A 20,474-nucleotide genomic window follows, 5' to 3' on the forward strand; every position below is an offset into this window, starting at 1 on the left:
ACTTGATCCACCCTTAATGAGGCCTAGAGATCTCCCTGTTAAAAACTGATCTAATTATGCTCACCAAGAAAATCACCTCCCTCTTACCCCAGCCCGAAACAAAAGGACAAAACACACGAAACACAAAAAGCTAAAGGCCAAGTAAAAAGCCTGTGAGAAAATGGGGTATAACTGATCACGCTGGGGTAGATGATCTCTTTGTATTAATTTTAGTTCTGTTTTTCTCTTTGTGGTATTCTTTGTCCTTCAGATACTTTAGGAAGATATACTGTGGTTAGAGGGGAAGGGTTACTGCAGCTGGACTCATTGCGTAAAGAATAATCTTTTTTTTTTCCTTCACACCTCCAAATGTTCTTAATTTCAGTAGTTTGCCCCATATTTTTCTTCTGCTGCTTTTAAGTTAGTGTGATACTCTACAGATAGATGAGACCTTCCACCCCAATTACTTCTAAAAACAAAAAATACAAAGCAACAGGGATCCATTTTACTGGAAATTAAAATGGACTTTCAACAAATGTAGAAAGGAGGCACATGGGCCATGTAGCAAGGTTATAAAGTGCAAGTAATTCTCCACTGTTTGTTTTACAGAACTTTGGTAACTGCATTAGTGAAATGGAATACTTCAACCAATTACAGCCTGGTAGAAGTGTACTTATGGGAGGTCCCTAAAATGATACGTACGTCTTTATTGAATAAGTTATTGATAAATCAACATGGGGGAGGGATCAATGTTAAATGTAAAGCTTATAGACCAGAAGTTTATTTAATCAACTAAAAAGATAAGTAGTCCGAGGATCAGATAATAGGATCTTTTCTTTAGCAGTTCACATATTAACAGCCCAAGCTAAGCTGCTTCCTAGCAGCAAGGACAAGCCATTATATTATCAGTTTAATTTAATTCTGCATTACTCATGGTGTAATCAGTACAAAACACATCAGCATGCTATTCACAATGTAATCACTGTAATAAACCTCCAGCGTGCTTATGTTTTTAACACTAGGGGGGAAAATGCACTACAAACAGATTACACCCCAAACCCGATTCAAGTAGTCCACCTCCGTTGTGCACCTATCTGAAGATGCTGGCGGACAAAAACCAGGATGTGGCTAGCACACAGCCACTTTAACAAATTTTATTGTGATCAGCTTACCCGGAAAGCATTAAAAGGAAAATATATTTTCACTGACATCCAGCTATCCTGAAACGTACCATTTTTCTCGAGCTGTCACTGTTAGAGTCCAAAGAATTTCGTGTATATATATATTTTTTTGTTGTTAAAATATTTCCATGAGCAGCAGATTTTTCTCTTCAGCCCCAAACTATGTGCATTCCATGAAGCAAATGCAGTTGTTTTTAAAACAAACTGACTCACTGAAAACCTGAATCCTAATAAAGCCTTGTGATTCACAGAATTTAATGGCCTGTGAGATACAGGATGGTCAGACTGGATGGTCTAATGACTTCCTCTGGCCTTTGACTCGATGAACCTATGACCCAAGCGATGTCTGATTACACACTTGCCTGTGTGGCTTTCCTTGCAAGTAAATTCAATTTTTGTTTTACTGGAGGGTGAGGGGAGAGGCAGAAAGCATGATCAAGTTAGTGACTTTGCACGTGTTTGCTGGAGCCGGGAGACAAGAACAGTAATGAAAAGCAGCTGGCTTCAAATGCTGAATTAGAATATAACAGCATCAAACACTGCAAAGCCTAAAAAGTTACAGCAGGGTTTGCCCTACATTTGATTTTCCTAAGGTTAACTGTGCTTCTTTCAGAGCAAGCAAGCTATGATGAGCAGTTACACACTGAAGTGTGAAGAGCGCCTGCTTACTGGGTCTGCCCATCCAGGAGCAGTGACAAGGGGTGTACGCTATAGGTCTGGAGGACTGAATGAAAATCAAAAGGAAATAACGCTCCTTGGCTCTTCTCCAGCTGTAGGGAGGAAAAAAACCCCCACTCATTTATTTCCTTGCTTTCACGCACTGGAGCTGGATGCACTGGAATGAGTCCATCAACAAACAACGACACCAGCAGACTGCAAGTTTTGCTAACGAACGCAGAGGAAACGGCAGGCAGAATGAGATGCAAACGATGAGCTGGGACACATGCATAAAGTGCCCAAGTCAAATTAGAAGAACTGAAGAGGAGGAAAAGCAAAGACAAGAACTTATTTTTTTTTAAACAATGCGATGAGAATTAATCCCCCACTGCACTCCAATCAAGAGGAGTTGGAAGAAAACACACGCAAGAAGAACTGGTTTCTTGAAACAGAGATTTTTTTTTCTTGAAGACTTTTAGAGAAAACAAATGAGAAGCTGTGAACAAAAGGATATGCATAAAATAAAAGCCAGAACCGAGAAGCTTATCTTCAACACAGCAATCAAGATAGAAATCTAGCATGGCATGTGACAGAAAGAAAGATCAAACTGCAAAAGAAATCTCTCTCTCATGAGCACTGAACGGCAGTCTACCAAAATCCAAGAGAAAAACGAAGGTAAGGCATTTAACAACAAAAAGCACAACAAGCCAAGTCTAGCTAATGTTTAAGTGCTGTGCTGAGCAGATGGCTGCTGTAAGCATCTGCCTGTTAGAGGGTAACACAAGCGTTAAAATCTTCTGCAGAGTTTAGTGCTAGTGGAAGCTGCGTGTAGTGAAAGTCTGGATTCGATCTTCAAGAAGATAAACTCCATAAAAAAGGGGGTTTTACTTGCCCCTTGCTTATGTTGGTGATGAGTAACTTTGGATGGTTACATTCCATAAATTGTCTATGATTCCCTTTGGATAGCCACCAGCATTTTACTGCCTGCAGCTCCCTTACCTTCACCTGATATATGACGGCCTGTAGATGTTCAAAAGACTTCTCGGCCGTTTTTTGCAGAGATGTTTTGGAGGATGGTAGCTCCTTTGGGTGGGAAGAGCAGGGAAAATACAGGCACTGTGCTCTATGCCCATGCATGCTATGGTAGACTAGATACCTGAGAGGGGAGGAGTTGTACCCACACAGGACAAGCATCTGTCTTTCACTCTTTATCGATAATTTGCATATTCTGTATTTAGGGGGAACCCTTTGACACCCAAATTCCTGCACCTCTTCGTCAGCGACAAGCCGACCCACGGAGCTAATAAACTGCCTGCTTTCCACCACAACCAAATTATCTCCAACGCTTCTGAAGCCAGAGCCTCTCTATAAAAGGATAACCAGACCACTACACCTTAGGAGCCAGGGATGGACACAAGTCAGTACTTCCGGCCTTCAAGACTGACGTGCCTTTCGTAAGGGACTGGATACGAGTTTGGATCCAACGCTTGGGCATGGGTATGACATCTTGCAGCAGCAGATGACCGACTTCCCTTACTGACCATGCTGGCCTTTCTTCGGGATCGTACTGGACCAGAGAGGCACAGCAAGTTGGTATACGGTACAAAATGTCTGAGCAACACCCAATTCCAGAATACATTCTGCTGGGCACAAGGATGTCCTACCCTTTAAACCTCTCCAACGTGTCTGGATATGGCAACAGGTCTTTGACGCAGCTCGCAGTAACGGGAGACTCTAAACACAGCTCCCCGAGTGACGAACAAGGAAACAGAGTGTGCTGGGCAGCTCTCCTGATCCTCCTGGTTATAATCCCCACCATCGGGGGGAACATACTTGTTATACTGGCTGTGGCCCTGGAGAAAAAGTTGCAGTATGCCACCAATTACTTCCTAATGTCCTTGGCAGTGGCAGATTTGCTGGTGGGATTGTTTGTGATGCCAATTGCCCTCCTTGTCATACTGTTTGGTGAGTACTTTGCTTTATTCCTACCAACAGGCTCCCCATCAGCATTACCAACAAGGTGAATACAGTGTAAATAGCACAACTGCTTGCTTACTTCCCCATGATGAACACTATATTCCTTTTTTTTAAGGACCACCTGGCTAAGCAGTCCCCAATCCCCCATCTCTAAGCTTAATTTACACGTTCATACAAGATCCCAGTTTAACCAGATCTGCTATGAACAGCGTTATTCATCCCTTCCACTCAAAAGAGAAAAAATAGTCTCTTCCTCCCACCCCCTCCTGCCACCAAAAAGGTTTATTACTTTGAATAAAGACAAACTACAGATACTGCACTCTGGAGAGAGGGAAAGATAGAGTGAATATATACGCTCGAAACAGCACAACATTTTGGGGCATCTGAACTCATCAGAAATTAGACTCACAATACAAGTTCTCCCTCTAAGACTGTCACAAAACGAAATAGCTTGTTCTGGTTAAATTAAACGGTGAAAAGCTTCTTGACAAGTGGCAGCACCTGCGTCGGACAGCTTGCTGTCTCACTTACTACCCAGGTGCGTTTCAGACGCAATCCCTGTGACCACGGGCAGCAACAATTCGCCTGGTGTCCCTTTTAGCAACACTGATTTTCGGCTGCCCAAGAGAAATGGCGAGAGCCGCAGCACGCCGTCGAGCGGCTCCATCTGCCCGGCTAGCTCAATTTCAGGCCATCTGTGCACCTGATGTAAGAGATTCAGGTTGCCATTTGCTTGGACTTGCATGGAACAAAAAGCGATTTTAATGAGATTATGCTCTGCCTTTGACATTTTCTAGTTTATTTCACGACGACTAAACCAAAGTCGTCTTCCTATTTCCAAGGATGCAACTGTTTCAGATGCAGTTCGATATCATCCCTACAGGGAATCCAGCCTTTACATTTATTTTTGTTTAAAAGTGCCGCTTTAAAAAGAAGTGGACATGCAATTTTAAATTATACCCCAGAACAGACGCCAGATGCGAGCTGCAGTGCTTCTGGGTTATTTTTTTTTTTCCAATTAACTTGAAGAGTATATCCAGGATTGCAAGTCAGCCTTTGAGGTACAGTGTGCCGCTGACCCAGAACTAATGATCAGTCAGTGGGAATTCTGTATTTCTATATTAAATCCCTAGGAGTTGCCTGACATGGCAGGAGGGAGAAGGGGACAGACAAGGACCCAGCAAGCACAAACTGACTCTTAAATGCAGTAATAAGTCAGTCAACAAGAGATCGTTTTGATTTGGTAACAATTCCTGATAAGTCATAAAATGTGTAGCATTCAGTTCCTCTAGACACACTGTCACTCATACAAAAGAATCAAATAATTAAGCAAATGGGGAGTAAGGAATAGCATTCTTCTCAAGCAATAGTTTCTATACAATAAAAATGACAACTCCACTGGTCAATGTTCATGAACAACCTGAATCACTTGTACATTTTCATAAGTATTTTTTTTTTTTTTTAGAAAATCCTTTCCTGTCCTTTTTCATGTCCTTGTGACAAGGTATTTAGCAGAATTTGCAGACTCGCTGGAATCTGACAGGCCGTGCCGTGCCGTGCGCGCTTCTGCTGTGGCTTTTTTGAAGATGACTTAAATAGGAATGATTTCATTGCTTCATATGTAGATTGGCAAGACAAACAATGGATTACACTGATGTACTAAAGAATCAGAATTTTTTAAAACAGATATAGATATTCAAACACAATGATAAAATCAATATCTTGACTAGGGATCAAGTACAGTGGGAAGTTAACACACTGCCTTTTTGAACTTCTCTAATTTCCCTAGTAATTAGTTTTGCCTTTCTAACTTTCTTACTTTTTTTTTTTATTGCTGCTTAATCTTTCAATTGATCCAAAACTAAAACCGTCATAACCAAGGTTGAAGCATGCTAAGAATCTCAATTCTGAAATCAGCAAAAGCGTCTTTTGGGACCTTTTAAGAAAACCGTAGAACTAGCCACCATGCAGTAGGTGCGGGGAGGCTCCCACAAGCGCTCCGTATAACCTAGCAGAGGTAAACACTGGAATTACTTCCATGAGACATTTCCTTGGCAGTGAAATGGGGAAAAATGTTCTGCCTCTTCAACAATTGGTGGAAGATATCAAGGTGTTTACAGAAAGTTCAGACCCAGAGCAAACTGTTAAGGGTTACAGGAACGAAACAAGAACATGGACGCTGAAGCACCTCGCAAGTCTAGAGCTCTGAAGTTCAAGTTAATTGAACAAGGAATAAAATCACTGGCAAAGACAGCAATGAAATCCACCTTCCCGCATTTTCCCCACAAGAATATTTTTCCCCTAATGGTGTGGGGGTGTTTCTCAATATAAAATATAAATATTATCCTTCTGCTTTTTGACTGACATCTAATTATGTGAAGGATATAAAAGAGGAGAAAGGTGTGAATCAAAATCTAGCAGTACTGAAACTACTTTCATGTTTAGTGGAAATATGCAGTAATGTTTAAAATGTAAAACTGACTATCAGCACTCACTCCACTCCCTTAGGAAAGCCTTGCAAAAATGACTCCTTTAAGAAGTGTACTTTTTTTGGAATAAAAGTGGCTCACTTTGGATATTTTTGCTGTAGCGACTTCATAACTCCAATGGCATGCTTAAATGAAATAAGTTTACATTTCAGATTGATTGAGTGAACCATATTTTAACATTAACTGAATGTACGTGGAGACTTTAATTTAAAAGGGCTTAGAAACGTCAGAATGTACAAATAGTTAATTGCTTTTATTAGCTGCTAAATTCTTCACTTTTCTTTCATTAAGAGGCCGGCATGTTAGGAAGTCAGAGCATGCTTTTAAATATCACATTGAAAGCAGGCAGAGCTGTCTACAAGTGGAGTTGGCACATTCTTAAAGCAGGTGGTCTCAGATCCCCTTCTTATGAGGTCACGGGTGGAAGTTCAATTGGTAAGATTTTTGTGGGGAGGAAGGGTTGGTTGGAGATTGCATTCCTTAGTTGCCATTTTGTACCTTCAAAATGTGCCCCTTAAATACTAGGCAAGGTAATGTTGATTTTGAGAGCTGAGAACTGTCCACCCCCATGAGAAATCGCAGTATCTCTTCTATTATCTCCTTTGGAGAAAATCCACAGCAAAACATTCACCTGCCATTCATTTGCAGAAATGCAGAGGAGGCAGAGAACAATTCATTTTTAAGGAGACTAGCAATCTGACTAGCAAAAGTGGTCTGACTGTGTTTCCAGGTCTGAAGGAAACTAAAGAAGGTATAGGAAAATGTTAATATAGAGAAGTTTTCTGATTCGCTTCGATACAAAGCTACTTTAGTAAATAATACCTCCCACCTTTGACATGCTGTGATTTCAATGGAGCAGATACAAAAAATAAAGCCAAAGTTCAAATGCCCAAGTTGAATATGAAAGCAAGAAAAGCAGGGTGGGAAATCGGAGCTGAAGGTGTCCTCGGCATCACTTACTGCCATCAAATACAACCCAGACTTGAAAGTCTACATGTGCAGCTGCTTATAAACTGATGCCTGGGTTTTTACAATATGAAAAAGTCAAACTTCCATCGCAGTAAAAAAAACCTTATATCAACAAAGTGACTGATATAATGAAAGCTGTTACAGGCAACAACATTTCTATTGCCTACATGTCACATTACTATACAGATAAAACTAATTATTTTCAAACCTTACTAGAAGGCCACTCTTAGTTTCAAGTCTACACACCCACAAATCAGTGCCTTGCCATCATGAGTGTTCAAAGAACATCTCTTTGGCTTAAATGAGAGGAAGCAGTTCTTTTGTACTGAACCTAGTTTTAAGGATAATCTTGAATCCCATATACTCAATAAAGCTGCCCTTCTCATTTCCTAAATAAAGCAAGACCAGAAAACTGCTGTTAAAACTCACTGTATCCATCTTAGGACAAATCTAAAAGCACAAAAGGGGAAGCGCCAGAGCAGAAAGCATTTTAAGAATGATAAAAGTAATCTGAGCACCTAAAAAAACCCCATCCATGTACTTAAAATAAAAAAGAAATCAATATTCCAATTATCAAAAGCCAGGACTCACTACAGAATAAGTTACACCAGCACAACAAGATACAAAACACTGAACAAAACAGATGTACGTGATGGGAGAATACAAATTTCTTAAAACCAAAATTCAGCGCAGCCCGTCAAGAGCCCTGCAGCTTAGCTCCATTATTTTACATATTTGTCTTACTTTCAAACTAAATGTTAGCATTTGGCTCAAAGGCCTGAGCCTACTTTCTGAACACTGGGGAAAGTCAGCCTGTTCCACATCTTAATAACCAAACTCCAGGAGTTCATAACAATCTCCAAGTACCAGGTGAAATAAGATGACTGACAACACAAGTGCTAAACCTGTTTCTGGGAGGCAGAATTTAGCTTTTTTTTTTTTTTTTTTTTTTTTTTTTTTTTTTAAAAAACAGACGCATTTTTCTTCAAGACCTCCTGCTTGGAAGCATCTCCCAGTATTGGCCATAATTCTATAAAGGACAAGTTTATTCCACTTGTATAACTTTAATTTACACTTATAATATTAGGTATGTACAAAAAGATCCTGTGGGCAACTGGCAGGACCAGACAATGAAAGAGGCCCTGCTGGCAGCACCCAACTGGGTGGCAAACACTCGTTTTCTCGTGTTTTTGTAGTGAGTTTTCTAGATTATGAAAAAGAAAACACAGCCTGAACTGGGCTTCCAGTGCTTGGCTCTGGACATTTACACTTTAAACACGCATAGGGACACAGAAATACATTTAAATCCAATAGGCACAGGGGAGAAAGCAAAAGATGCCATATCAACAACTTAGCTTGCTAAATTGGCTTTTGGGATTACAATTTTAAGGCAGTTATTTTGTTTAAAACAAAAACGCTGGCCAGCTAAGAACCAGCTTTAACTCGGAGGACTGCTGCTCGCCACACCTATTTTGAAGGAAATTAAATGCATTTACACCAGGAAAAGGTTTCTCCATTTAAGCTGCAACCAGCCCAAATGTTGCAACTCCACTCAAGTAATACAAGGCTACATTGCATCAAGTGACTACCGCAGAAATCCACCCGTGTCCAGAACACGGAAAGGCAAAACTCCACTGCAAGGCATCTGAGAATTTTCTGTTGTCAGGAGGAGGTTAGCTGCCAAGAAACAGAAGTCATTTTACTGCGCGGCTTCAATTCCCTCTGTAGAAGGCATTAAAGAGTTGCTCATTTGAAATTTAGCTATCTGTATTATCTGTATACACCTTTACTAGGTAAAATACGCACTTCTGCCAACCACACTTCAGCTTTTTAATTGTTAAAAGTTTATTTAGCACAAGCCACAGAAAGCTTCTCGACTTCCTAGGGAGTAGAGAGATCATTCAAATGCATTAAATTAACTGGTTCTGTTAAGTAGTACTTTTTCTGGCATGCTGGCTTCCACGTGGCTGGTGGAGCGACTGCATTAAGGGCCCTAGAGATTTATAAAAGGTACCACATCTTAAGGCCTGATGAAATTGTAGAGAGAAAAATTAAAAGAGAATTCTTGTTTATTTAATGCTTTATTAGCAATGTGGCTTTCACATCGCATCCCAGCTAATTTAATGAGCTTTAGATGCTTTTTTTCCTGTATCCAAGTTTCTGATATTTGGGAATCACACACCCAAACATCACAACGTACAGTCAGTTCAGTTATAACAACCAATTCAAGTCTTCCCTTGTCTCCCCTCTTTTACTGCACTGACCTGGAGTCTGCTGCTTTGGGAGAGGGACAGTTTTATTCTCAGCCTCCCCTTAGTGCTGCCCTTGTTCCCATATGTACAGGACAGACCAGTGCAGTCATAGGCACTGCTCGTCCCAATGCAATGTGCCATCCTCCCTTGCTTGAAACTTGGGAGCGAGTTACTGCTTCTCTGTGCAATTCTGACATAGTCACAACATGAAGGAATCGCACTCTAATCTTAAATGACTTAAACTTCTGCAACATTGCGTTACTGAAAAGATAATGCCCTCCAACTATGCCAGCTTATTTGGCTCTCAGCAGAGTCTGTCATTGGTTACTCACTGTTATATAAATAGGGTTAAATATGAAATTCCACAAAAACCCCATCACTGTACAAAGAGGTGCGTACGCTGGCAGCCCATCAGCTGCACCTGCAGATCTACGGGTTAATACATGCAGAACACCAAAATGCATCATAGACTTGAGCACTATCCCAGCAACATTGGCTCATGACACAAACCACTTGTGAGGAAAATCAATTAGTTTATGATAAAAGCCTCAAAAAGAGTTGCATGAAAGTCCATTCACTCCATTTTGTAAAGTAAATATTTAGGAGATCTTCACTGGGGAAGACACAGCTCTCATATGCAAACCCCTTGGAAAGCCTGAACGTAAAACAAAGTGAATGTCACTGTCCCAAAAACAAAGTAGTTGGCGGACAGTTGTGCTCTATACCCAGACACCATTAAAAACAGATTAGACCCAGTCAAAAATGTGATTTAAGACTGAAGTGTTAAAAAGCTTAGGCAACTACTTGTGAAAAATGAAGGGGGGGTAGGGACCAATAATCTTTTCTGGGTAGTTAGACACTCAGGGATGGCAGAGCCCTGTGTAGCCAGGGCAGGGGCGAGTCTACATTTTGTGCCATGACACAGCTGATCTTTTTATTATACAACGGTAGGAACCAGACATCCAAGCTCAGCCCTAGCACTAGGACTTGAGCTACAGCTGTGCTAGAAAGCATTGCTCATTGTCTCCTTCATTTAATACATCTCCAATTTGCTGGGACTTATGGAAATCATACACCTGAAGTGCAATCACGTGGTTTCTCTCCAATCACGTTTACTACCTAGCACTTCTTAGGAACCAAAGTCAAGGCCTATTTTTGTTTAACCCTGTACAAATAAACCAATAGAAGATGCCCCAAAGAGCTTACAGCCTAAATAAAACACAAAGCGAAAGGGAAAGAAAGAGGTTTGCCAGCAAAGAGGATCAGTATGATGGCAACAACGTTAGTAAGTTCTGCATCTTCTTGGGGTAGGGAGAACAGAAGGAAAAACAGCTGAGCAAAGTTTTGTGGCCGGTGTAGAACAAGGTGCAGTTTCCAAATAATAGAGATCTTTCGATGAAATGAAGTGATAGAGAAAATGCACACTGGACACTCAAAGAATATCAGCAAAAGAAACTAATGTCTTTCCTGCTCTTTCAGATAACAAGTGGCCTCTTCCACCAGAAATGTGCCCCGTTTGGCTGTTCCTTGATGTCCTCTTTTCCACTGCGTCCATCATGCACCTCTGTGCCATCTCACTAGACCGTTATATTGCCATAAAGAAACCAATCCTGGCCAATCAGTATAATTCCTGGGCTACAGCGATCATCAAAATCACTGTGGTATGGCTCATTTCAATAGGTATGTGATTTGGAGACTGGGAATGGGGATTCATTTCCAGATCAGTAGTTCAAAACTAGTGCAGCATTCAAATGGCGAAGTCCTGCTGGATGGTAACCTGCATCAGCTGTGCTGGGTCTCAGGCCATTTCATACAGCACAGGTCATTACCTCTCAAAATCCATATGAATAGTCATCTGCTAGCAGGCTTTTTGAAGGGGGTCACAGATTGAGTGGGAATGGCTTTCAAAATGTTTTCTTATGCCTAGAAGTACTCCCCAAACCACTGATTTGACACCCTCAGAAGCAGATGGGGATGCTGGCTAAACAGCTGCTCTGGCTGGACCTATTCTGGGGGTGCAAATCTTCAGGTCTGAGTGTAGTCGATCCAGTAGCTCCTAGAAGTACAAATGTGAAGTGCTGAAACGGATGCTGTTGAATTGGTGCCTCCCTTCTAAATGCTTCAAGGAGCAAAAAATGGAGCCTGAGGTTGAGAACTTTGTTTCAGGAAAAGGATAATAAAATGCAGTAATCCTGACAGCTCTACTCTTAAATGGTTGGAGTCGTCAACTTTCTGAAGTCATATGCAAGAAGGAGGGGAAAGGAGTCTCTCAAATTCAAATAAAAAAGCAGCAACTAGCCTGAAGCAAACTCCTAAAGTCAAGGTTGAAGCATAAGAAAGATCTGCTTCCAAGTGAGAGGCACATGTATATTGGTTTATATTACACTTAAAACTTTGCATATGGCACAATGCCCACCCTTAAATGTTTATTAGATTTGGGCATAAAATGTAAACTGCAGACAGTATCAGATGAAGGGACCAGAAGAGCTAAAATGTTTAGTCCAAACAACTAGCTCACAATGGCAGTACGGTACGGCAGCAGGAGCGCTAGAGACACAAATAACAGTGCCATCCAGAGCAAGAACGGTCTTTTTTGCATCGCCCAGGTCACTGATGCAGCACCAGGGACAAGCTGCAACTCTTCTCGCCCTACGTATGAATTCCTAAAAACAGAGACTTCCTATATGAATTTAGAAGAGAATGCTGATGACAAGCGAAAAGATTTATTGCCACTTTGTCATGAAAAAGGAAACCGCTCTATAGAGGCAAGAAGCCTAGATACTGACCTTCTCAGCCCTGATTTACTGCCATTAATCAGCTCCGTACATTTGCATTCCTTGTCTTCCATATAAAGGGCTCCGCAGCTGAACTTGGGCATTTCGACTCCGAGGTTAACTTGATTGAGTCTCTGCTTTCTCCTTCATGAGGTGTGTCGCTTACTAAGGAAAGGGCTGCAAAGCTGACGGCTAGGCCATTTTGCTGCCTGCTACTTTCAGACTCCGCTGAAACAAGGCTGGGGACCTCAAAAACGGTTAAATCCCTAGATCACCCTGAAAGATACTGGGGAGAGTAGCACAAGGAAAGTTTATCAGACAGACAGGAACCTATTTTTGTTGTCGGGCCTTGACGCAGTGGAAGTGCTATCTGTGATTTAAGTCATAAACAAGTACATTTAGAAAGACAAGCCCGTTGACTAAAACAGTTAAGGCAAAAGAGCTCAACTTAGACACCCTAACTATCCAACGAAGCTTTAACCTGCCAGCGCACAGTGAAGATACATAGCAGAATACTGGCATCTATTTAACTACTTGTATATTCTAAATCATCGAGTGAGGTGAAAAAGTCTGTTAACCCAGTCTGATCGTGTGATGGAAGATCAGAGAAAGAGCAGTGTTATGTATTTATAGGATCAGAGGTGCAGAAATTCCCGTGGTTCCATTCAGGAAAAAAAGTTATTTCCCTATGTAAAAAAGCCACACTAATTGAGGTGGTTGGAGTCAAAATCATTAACATGAGTTATATCCAAGGAGCTCTGTTCCACAGCCAAACTGAATATTAATCTCTTTCTTCCCAAATTATATAGAGTTGGGGTCACCCCTCAATCTTAGGGAAGCCTTTAATGCCAAGTTTGCTGACTTTCTCTACCCAGGTTTTGAAAACCTCCAAGGATATGCAGAGTCCACCACCTCTCTGGGTTACCTGTTCCAGGGTTTTACTACCCTCCTAGTGGAAAAATTCTTCCTAATATCTAAGCTAAACCTCCACTGCTGTAACTTGAGACCGTTGCTCCTTGTTCAGTGAGCTGCCACCACTGAGAATGTCACAGATCACCCTCACCTGCATCTGTTGAAACTGCACTGATATCGAACTGAACTATTTCCACTTTTCTTCCCTAGGTATTGCCATTCCCATCCCGATCCGAGGTATAAAAGATGGACGTGGCAACTCCACTAACATCACATGTGTTCTGATGCCTGAAGATTTTAGTGACTTCATCCTCTATGGGTCGCTGGCTGCCTTCTTCATCCCACTCGCGATTATGATAGTCACTTACTTTCTGACCATTCAAGTGCTACGTAAAAAAGCCTACTTGATCAACAAGCCGCCCCAGCGCTTCACTTGGTCCACTGTGTCCACAGTATTTCAAAGGGATGTAACGCCTGGCTCATCACCTGAGAAGGTGGCCATGTTGGATAGCTCCAGAAAAGACAAGGCTTTGGCCAACACAAATGATGACATGCTTATACGTAGGATGTCCACCGTTGGAAAGAGGTCGATGCAGACCATCACCAATGAACAGAGGGCCTCAAAAGTTCTGGGGATTGTATTTTTTCTTTTCCTGTTGATGTGGTGCCCGTTCTTTATAACGAACATAAGTTCAGTGCTGTGCACGTCCTGTAACAAGGAGGTTATTCAAAGGCTCATGGAGATATTTGTTTGGATAGGATATGTGTCTTCAGGGGTGAACCCTCTGGTCTACACGCTCTTCAACAAGACATTCAGGGCAGCATTCAGCAGGTACATCACTTGCAATTATCGGACCACAAAGACAGAGAAGGCCTCTGAGAAAAACTGCAGCAGGATCTCTTTCAGAAATTCAGTGGCAGAGAACTCCAAGCTCTTTATGAAGCACGGGATGAGAAATGGGATTAATCCTCTTATGTACCAGAGTCCAATGAGACTCCGAAACTCGCCGATCCAGTCTTCGTCAGCCATTCTGCTGGACACGTTGCTACTCCCAGAGCACGAGGTTGATAAAATGGAGGAACAAGTCAGCTACGTATAGAGAAGCAAAAACTATGTCCTCAACATATAATGTTGCTGTATGTACTGTAGGTAAATGTGCTATATATGGATATAAATACTATTGTCTTCTATTATTTATACAAGCAATATCTTACTAAACTTGTATTAATTCATCTCCCTTAAGACTAAAAGGTTCCTCTATCCAGAATCTCCCCCACTTTACCGATTTAAACACAAACAGCCCACCGAAGTAATAGCAATTTCATTCCATTATAAAGAGCAAATATCAGAGCATTGTAGATTAAAGGCAGAGGGATCTAAATAAAAGAAGCTAAGGCAACTCCGGTGTTTGACTATAGTTTTCCATCATTCCCTGATCTCTTCAAAGCACGTTTGTTTAAAAAAGAGGTCTTTATATACAAACACTATTGTAAAGTTCTCCTTCGTAAGGAGACAGAAACTCATAATAAGTTGGTCTTCTGCCCAAGCCTGATATTAGCAAGGGCACACAAGCTTGCCAGCTGCCAGAAGTTTAATTTAAAGCAGAGTATATGCAATGCATGATTGTGAAGGCGTGCATGTTCAGCACATCTCCCATTCTGCTGATCCCAGGTAGCAGAACACATGCTAACCGTGTCCTCAGCAGCAATAAACCCCTCTCGGTCTTGTCCTTCCAGGTCCTGGCTGTGGGGGCAGGATGCCACAGGAAGACACGGGTTTTGCAGACAAACTGTGGTCCTCTCAAGTTATGAGAAATTCCACAGGCTAAAACTATCCCATGTGGGGGTTTTACTCCCCCTCTGTGCAAGACAGAATCTCTTACCTGACTGCCTCTTTCCCCTCCACTGCCCAAACACACATGCTCGCTTGTTACTTCCAGGTGACTCGCAAATGCTAAGCGCTGACCGACTTCAGTTGATCTGAAGCATACTGTACTAAAAAGGATGACATGGCACTTTGCTAGCATAAGGAAAACAGGGCGGGCCGGGCCTGAAACCATCCCTGGAAATTTAAGCATAGTATCATAGTGCTTAGGGTCGGAAGGGACATAAAGAGATCATCAGATCCAACCCCCTGCCCCAAGCAGGAATGGGTGCTGGGGTCATAACACCCCAGCCAAATAGTTATCCAATGGAATGAAAGAGTCAAAAATGACTTTTCTGACTCAGAAATCAGAAATTCAATCCCTACTGCCTAATTTAATACTATTTTTATTCACCAAGTAAAACCCATGACAAAAAAATAAGGTCCTGCAAATACTAGAAGAGTGACGTAGTAGGAATAGTGCTAAAATGGCAGGGCCTTTTTAGAGCTGTCACTGCTTGTCCAGGGATCTATAGGGATGGGAATCACTTGTTCCCTACTCCATGATGGAAATCTTGACTCCCTCTGAGGAAAGGGCAGGATTCCACCTTTGATTTCACAGGAGCCAAGAAATACACAGTATATTTCAAAGGGATGCTCCACAATTTTCAAAAATTTACCCCTCCAGAACATCATTGCCTTTGCTGATGTTAGATGGCTTCAAACACAAACTGGACCCAAAACTGTTGAGTTTCTATGACTTGCCCAGAGTATGCCCACATCCATGGGAAGAGAACGGTGAATTCTAAGGATCAGATGCCGTCTCTCCTGAGCATTTCTACTTCATCAAATGACCTGAAAGATGGGCTGGAGTGCAGCCTCAGCAAATCTGCAGATGACACCAAGCTGAGGAGAGCAGTAGATATGCTGGAGGGTAGGGCTGGGATTCAGAGTGACCTAGACAAATTGGAGGATTGGGCCAAAAGGAATCTCATGAGGTTCAACAAGGACAAGTGCAAACTGCTGCACTTAGGAAGGAGCGATCCCCTGCACCAGGACAGGCTGGAGTGACAGGCTGGGCAGGAGCTCTGCAGAAAAGGACCTGGGTGTGACAGTGGACCATAAGATGGATATGACCTAGCAGCATGCCCTTGTTGCCAAGAAGGCTATCAGCGTCCTGGGCTGCATTGGTAGGCGCACTGGGAGCAGATTGAGGGAAGTGATTCTTCCACTCTATTCAGCTCTGGGGAGGCCACATCTGGAGCCCTGTGTCCAGCTGTGGGCCCCCCACTACAGAAAGGATGTGGACAAGTTGGATACAGTCCAGTGGAGGGCAATGATAATGTTTCCGGGGCTGGGGGACAGGACTGGTGAAAAGAGGAGGAGGGAACTGGGCTTATTTAGTCTGGAGAAGAGAAGACTGAGGGGGATTGATTAGCAGCCTTCACCTCCCTGCAGGGGGGCTGTAAAGAGGCTGGAGCTGGACTGGTCTCAGTGGGGGCAGATGACAGGACAAGGAGCAATGGGCACAAGCTCCAGCAAGGGAAGTTGAGGTTGGATATTAGGAAGAATTTTCTCACTAGGAAGGTGGTGAAGCACTGGAAGAGGTTACCCAGAGAGGTGGTGGAGTCTCCATCCTTGGAGGTGTTTAAGACCCGGGTAGACAAAGCCTTGGCTGGGATGATGTAACTGCGGCTGGTCCTGCTTTGAGCAGGGGGTGGACTGGATGCAACCTCCTGAGGTCCCTTCAACCCTCATTGTCTCTGATCTATGATTCTCCACTCTCCTGGCGTGCCCCAGTTACTTGCAGAGTGCTGCGAATGAGCCCATGTAACTCAGCAAGCTCCCACATTCGTGGTTTATATAAATGTTTATTTTACAAGGTTGCCACAAAACAAACGAGATGAAATTCAGTCGGTGTGTAACCACGACTGGCGTTTCCTGAAAAACCAGTGTCGTTGATAGCGTTAGACCTTCAGCTCCAGTCAGACAGACTCTGCTGGGCAAGGATGGCTTAAAATGGTTTGTACTGAGAAACAGTTTGGTTACCGTGAGTCAGTAATGAGATGCATCTGTGAGAAAAAGCAAAGCCTGTTTCGGGGGAGGCACTCCCAAGCAGAGAGGAAAACGTTAATACCCTCATATATAAAGGTTCAGATAATACCTCATCTGGAAAACTGTGTACAATTCACACTCATGCAGAACTGAATTCAAACTGGAAGGGGCACAGAAAAGGGCTCTAGAGATGAGGAGGGAAATCAGAGCCTGTCTTACAAGAAGAGAATAAAGGAGTTTTGCAAAGAGAGGGTTGGGAGGGGATACAGTCCCTCTGTAAATACAGACCGGAGGGTACGCACTGAAGATGGGGAAGAGTCATTTAAGCCAAGGGAAAATATAGCTCAAAGATAAATGGGTTAAAAGTAACTGAACAAACTGAGGCTAGAAAGCGAGGATATTTTTAACCATCAGAGGACAGATGGATTGTTTTAGAACAACCATTCACTAGGACCAATTCTTAACCAGGGGGCCATGGCACCCCCGGGCCCCTTGAGATCTTTTCAAGGGTGATGCGCAGTGCCACGCAATTTTAGCACTGCTAGGTGTGCAAATATGATTCCCATGATAAACCCAGAGATTTCAAACAGGAATCCAGGGTGTTAAAATCATTCTGACCCGCTGTGGCCTTTCTGAATCCACTGCAACACAAGAACTACTCTAGTATTTTTCATCGCCAACAGCTAAGTGAAAACTAAGAGCTGGCATTTTCCTAGGGGTGCTTTGAGTCTATCACAAGGTGTCTTGCATCTGAAAAGGGCAAGAACCACTGCTCGGGGAGAAAAGGGGACAAGAAACTTAACTGATTAAGTAGTGATTGAACTGATTAAATAGTGCTTTCAAAGTTTACGAGAAGGATTTTACCATGCACTTGTCTTCAATAGCAAGGCACCAGACTCCACAACCCAGAAGGTCCTTTCCAGAAAGTTTGTATTAAGAGAGTAATTTAGTAATAATAAATTGTTAGGGTCCCAACTAGCCCAGTCACAGATATCTTCTTACACACTTTATTTAAAGAGCTGGAAAAGAGGAGCTCTTGATATTCAGATTAAACACATATAGGGGATGATGTTTGCTAAAGCTGGCAAAGTGGCTTATATTTTTTTGCTCTCGGCAGAACTTGGTCAAATTACAGCATCTCCCTGAAGCTTCACAGCAGGTGCATATTTAGTTTCCAGAGAAGTAAGTGGGACAGGAGTTTAATACCCAAACCTTCACTCTTTCGAGCTAAATAGCAGCATTAATATTAACTCCCCTGGATGCACAATCACGATCCTTGGCATCTGCTCCATCATCTAACCCTGCTCATGGCATAGATAAAACTCTGGTGGCAGCCAATACTCCACCTGGACAAAGGACCCTGAAACAGCCACAAACAACAAAGCTATAGTAACAGCACCTTATCATCCTCACCCATACATTAACATACCTCAACACATTTAGAAAGACTTAGGAAGTCAAAAGTAAAAGAAAGCAGCAGAAGAAAAATTGCATCCAACTGTATTCTGGTTTTCGGAACAAGGTCACCTGTGGTTGATGTCTATCTACAAACATGTTTGCAAAACAGGAGACTATTTCATGTACACCTCCCCCCCCACAACAAGCTGTAAAACCTAAAGACGATGCCTATTGCCTACATGGATAATCAAGATCTTCTGACCCTTCCGGATGATTTCACCATGAGCTCTTAGGAAGGAAATCCTATTTCCCGAAGGTAGTGCAATTCTTACAGGAAGCAGCCAGTCCCTCCTCTTGCCAGTTTACCTATTACAATCAGTACCAGCTTAAATTCAAAAGTTTCTGTTCATTTTTAATGTTTTCAAAGCATTTTAGCAAATCACTGAAAACCCATTTGGCAAAGGATAACTTTGTAAAAATGCAGAAGGGAATGTACTAAAGGTAACACGTTTATATATTTAATTTACAACATAGCCATTTCAAGAGGACATGAAGCAGCCACTGCTAGCAAATTCCAGAGCAAGGTATTTAAAATAAATCTCACAGGTAGTTCAGACAAATGTTAGAATCCCCCCCACCAGCAAAACTTGTCTACTAGTGGCCCTTGTCATCAATGCGCAGAAGTAACAGGTTGTTAGTGCTGTGAATGGCTCTTGAATTTTACAGACAAACAATTGAGAACGGTTTCAACTAAGTTTTCTTTTAAAAATATCGACAAGGTCGAAAAAAAAACCACAAAGAGAAAAGCAGATTACTTCACATGTCTTGCTAAAAGTTTCTACTGGAGAATACATCGCTCCATCACCCAAAGTAGCCTAAGAAAGAGCTCAGAAGCTAAGCAAACGTGCAAGTGTGAGCAGATTTATACATCATCCGAGCACAAACACAGTGTATTTACACACATCTGCTATCAACAAGCCAAATAATAGCTGTTTTTATGATGGGGTCCCTTTAAGATGACTGAATTAAATATTTCACTTTGTACTAGAGCTAAGGCCTGGTCTTGGAAAATCCTACCCGTGATTCAAAAAGCTTACGCAAATTAGCAAGCAAAGGAGTCCTGTGGCCATTAATTTCATCCATCGTCCTGCTGAAATAAAAGTGCAACACACTCTAGGCTTTTTACCCATCTTTAAACTCTGAGTCCTACATTTAAAATAAAATATTTGCCCTTTAATGTGCTCCCGATAAAAGCTAAGGAATGGGCAAGTAATGAAAGACGTTTTATTTCTTCATGTGTATTCCTAACCCTGGCAGGAAATATATTAACAAAGAAACAATACAGGGAAAAGCACAGACAGCTATAATGTAGTTCATTGGCTTTCTACTCTGGTAGGGCTGTCAGACTAACAAAAGGCCCAGCTTAGGTCCAATTTAATACTGGTGTGTCACAAAAAAGGAATTACATTGCTACTACAGTAGGAGAGAAACAATCCAAACCCTGAAAGACTTTCATAAGCTACTGCCTTGGCCAAGCAAACATGCATTGCACAAAACCCAGAGCATTCTTTCCTAAATTTTATCGCCAGGATCTCTATACATAAATCGCCACTCAGCATACTCCAATTATCCAATTTAGTCATTCCATGACGATGCTGCAATCATGTCACAATCCACAACGAAGGAAGACATTGTGAAAGACTAGACTTGCGGTTCCCAACCTTTTTTGGGCTCAAGGCATCTTTAAGTGGACTCGAAACATCCCTCCATAACTTTTGTAAGCTGACCGGCACCCCATTTCAAGCCCTGATTTGTGTATTATAGGGCTTATCTCCTTACACAGAGGCTGGGGAGTGTGGGTGGGGGATCATCCAAGCAGGGACAAGCCTGAGCCTGGCTTATCTGCTACCTCAAAGAGAGCTTTGGGAACGTGAAAGACAGGGGGTGGACAGCAATACGGCACAGGT

The 20,474-nt window shown here is 42.2% G+C and overlaps 2 protein-coding genes across 2 annotated transcripts in view; one reads left to right on the forward strand and one right to left on the reverse strand.

Moving 5' to 3' along the window:
- PSMD1 (proteasome 26S subunit, non-ATPase 1) overlaps positions 1-20,474 on the reverse strand; it is a 111,303-nt gene that overhangs the window by 54,312 nt on the left and 36,517 nt on the right. The window lies entirely within an intron of this gene.
- Positions 1,572-14,590, forward strand: HTR2B (5-hydroxytryptamine receptor 2B). The gene is made up of 4 exons (XM_019532871.1): positions 1,572-2,492; positions 3,056-3,782; positions 10,984-11,184; positions 13,401-14,590. Exons 2-4 carry the CDS (start codon positions 3,425-3,427, stop codon positions 14,288-14,290), a joined length of 1,449 nt encoding a protein of 482 aa, XP_019388416.1. The 5' UTR covers positions 1,572-2,492; positions 3,056-3,424; the 3' UTR covers positions 14,291-14,590.

Source organism: Crocodylus porosus, unplaced genomic scaffold (genome assembly GCF_001723895.1).
Source record: "Crocodylus porosus isolate Cpor-Errol unplaced genomic scaffold, CroPor_comp1, whole genome shotgun sequence".
NCBI classification, from domain to species: Eukaryota; Metazoa; Chordata; order Crocodylia; family Crocodylidae; genus Crocodylus; species Crocodylus porosus.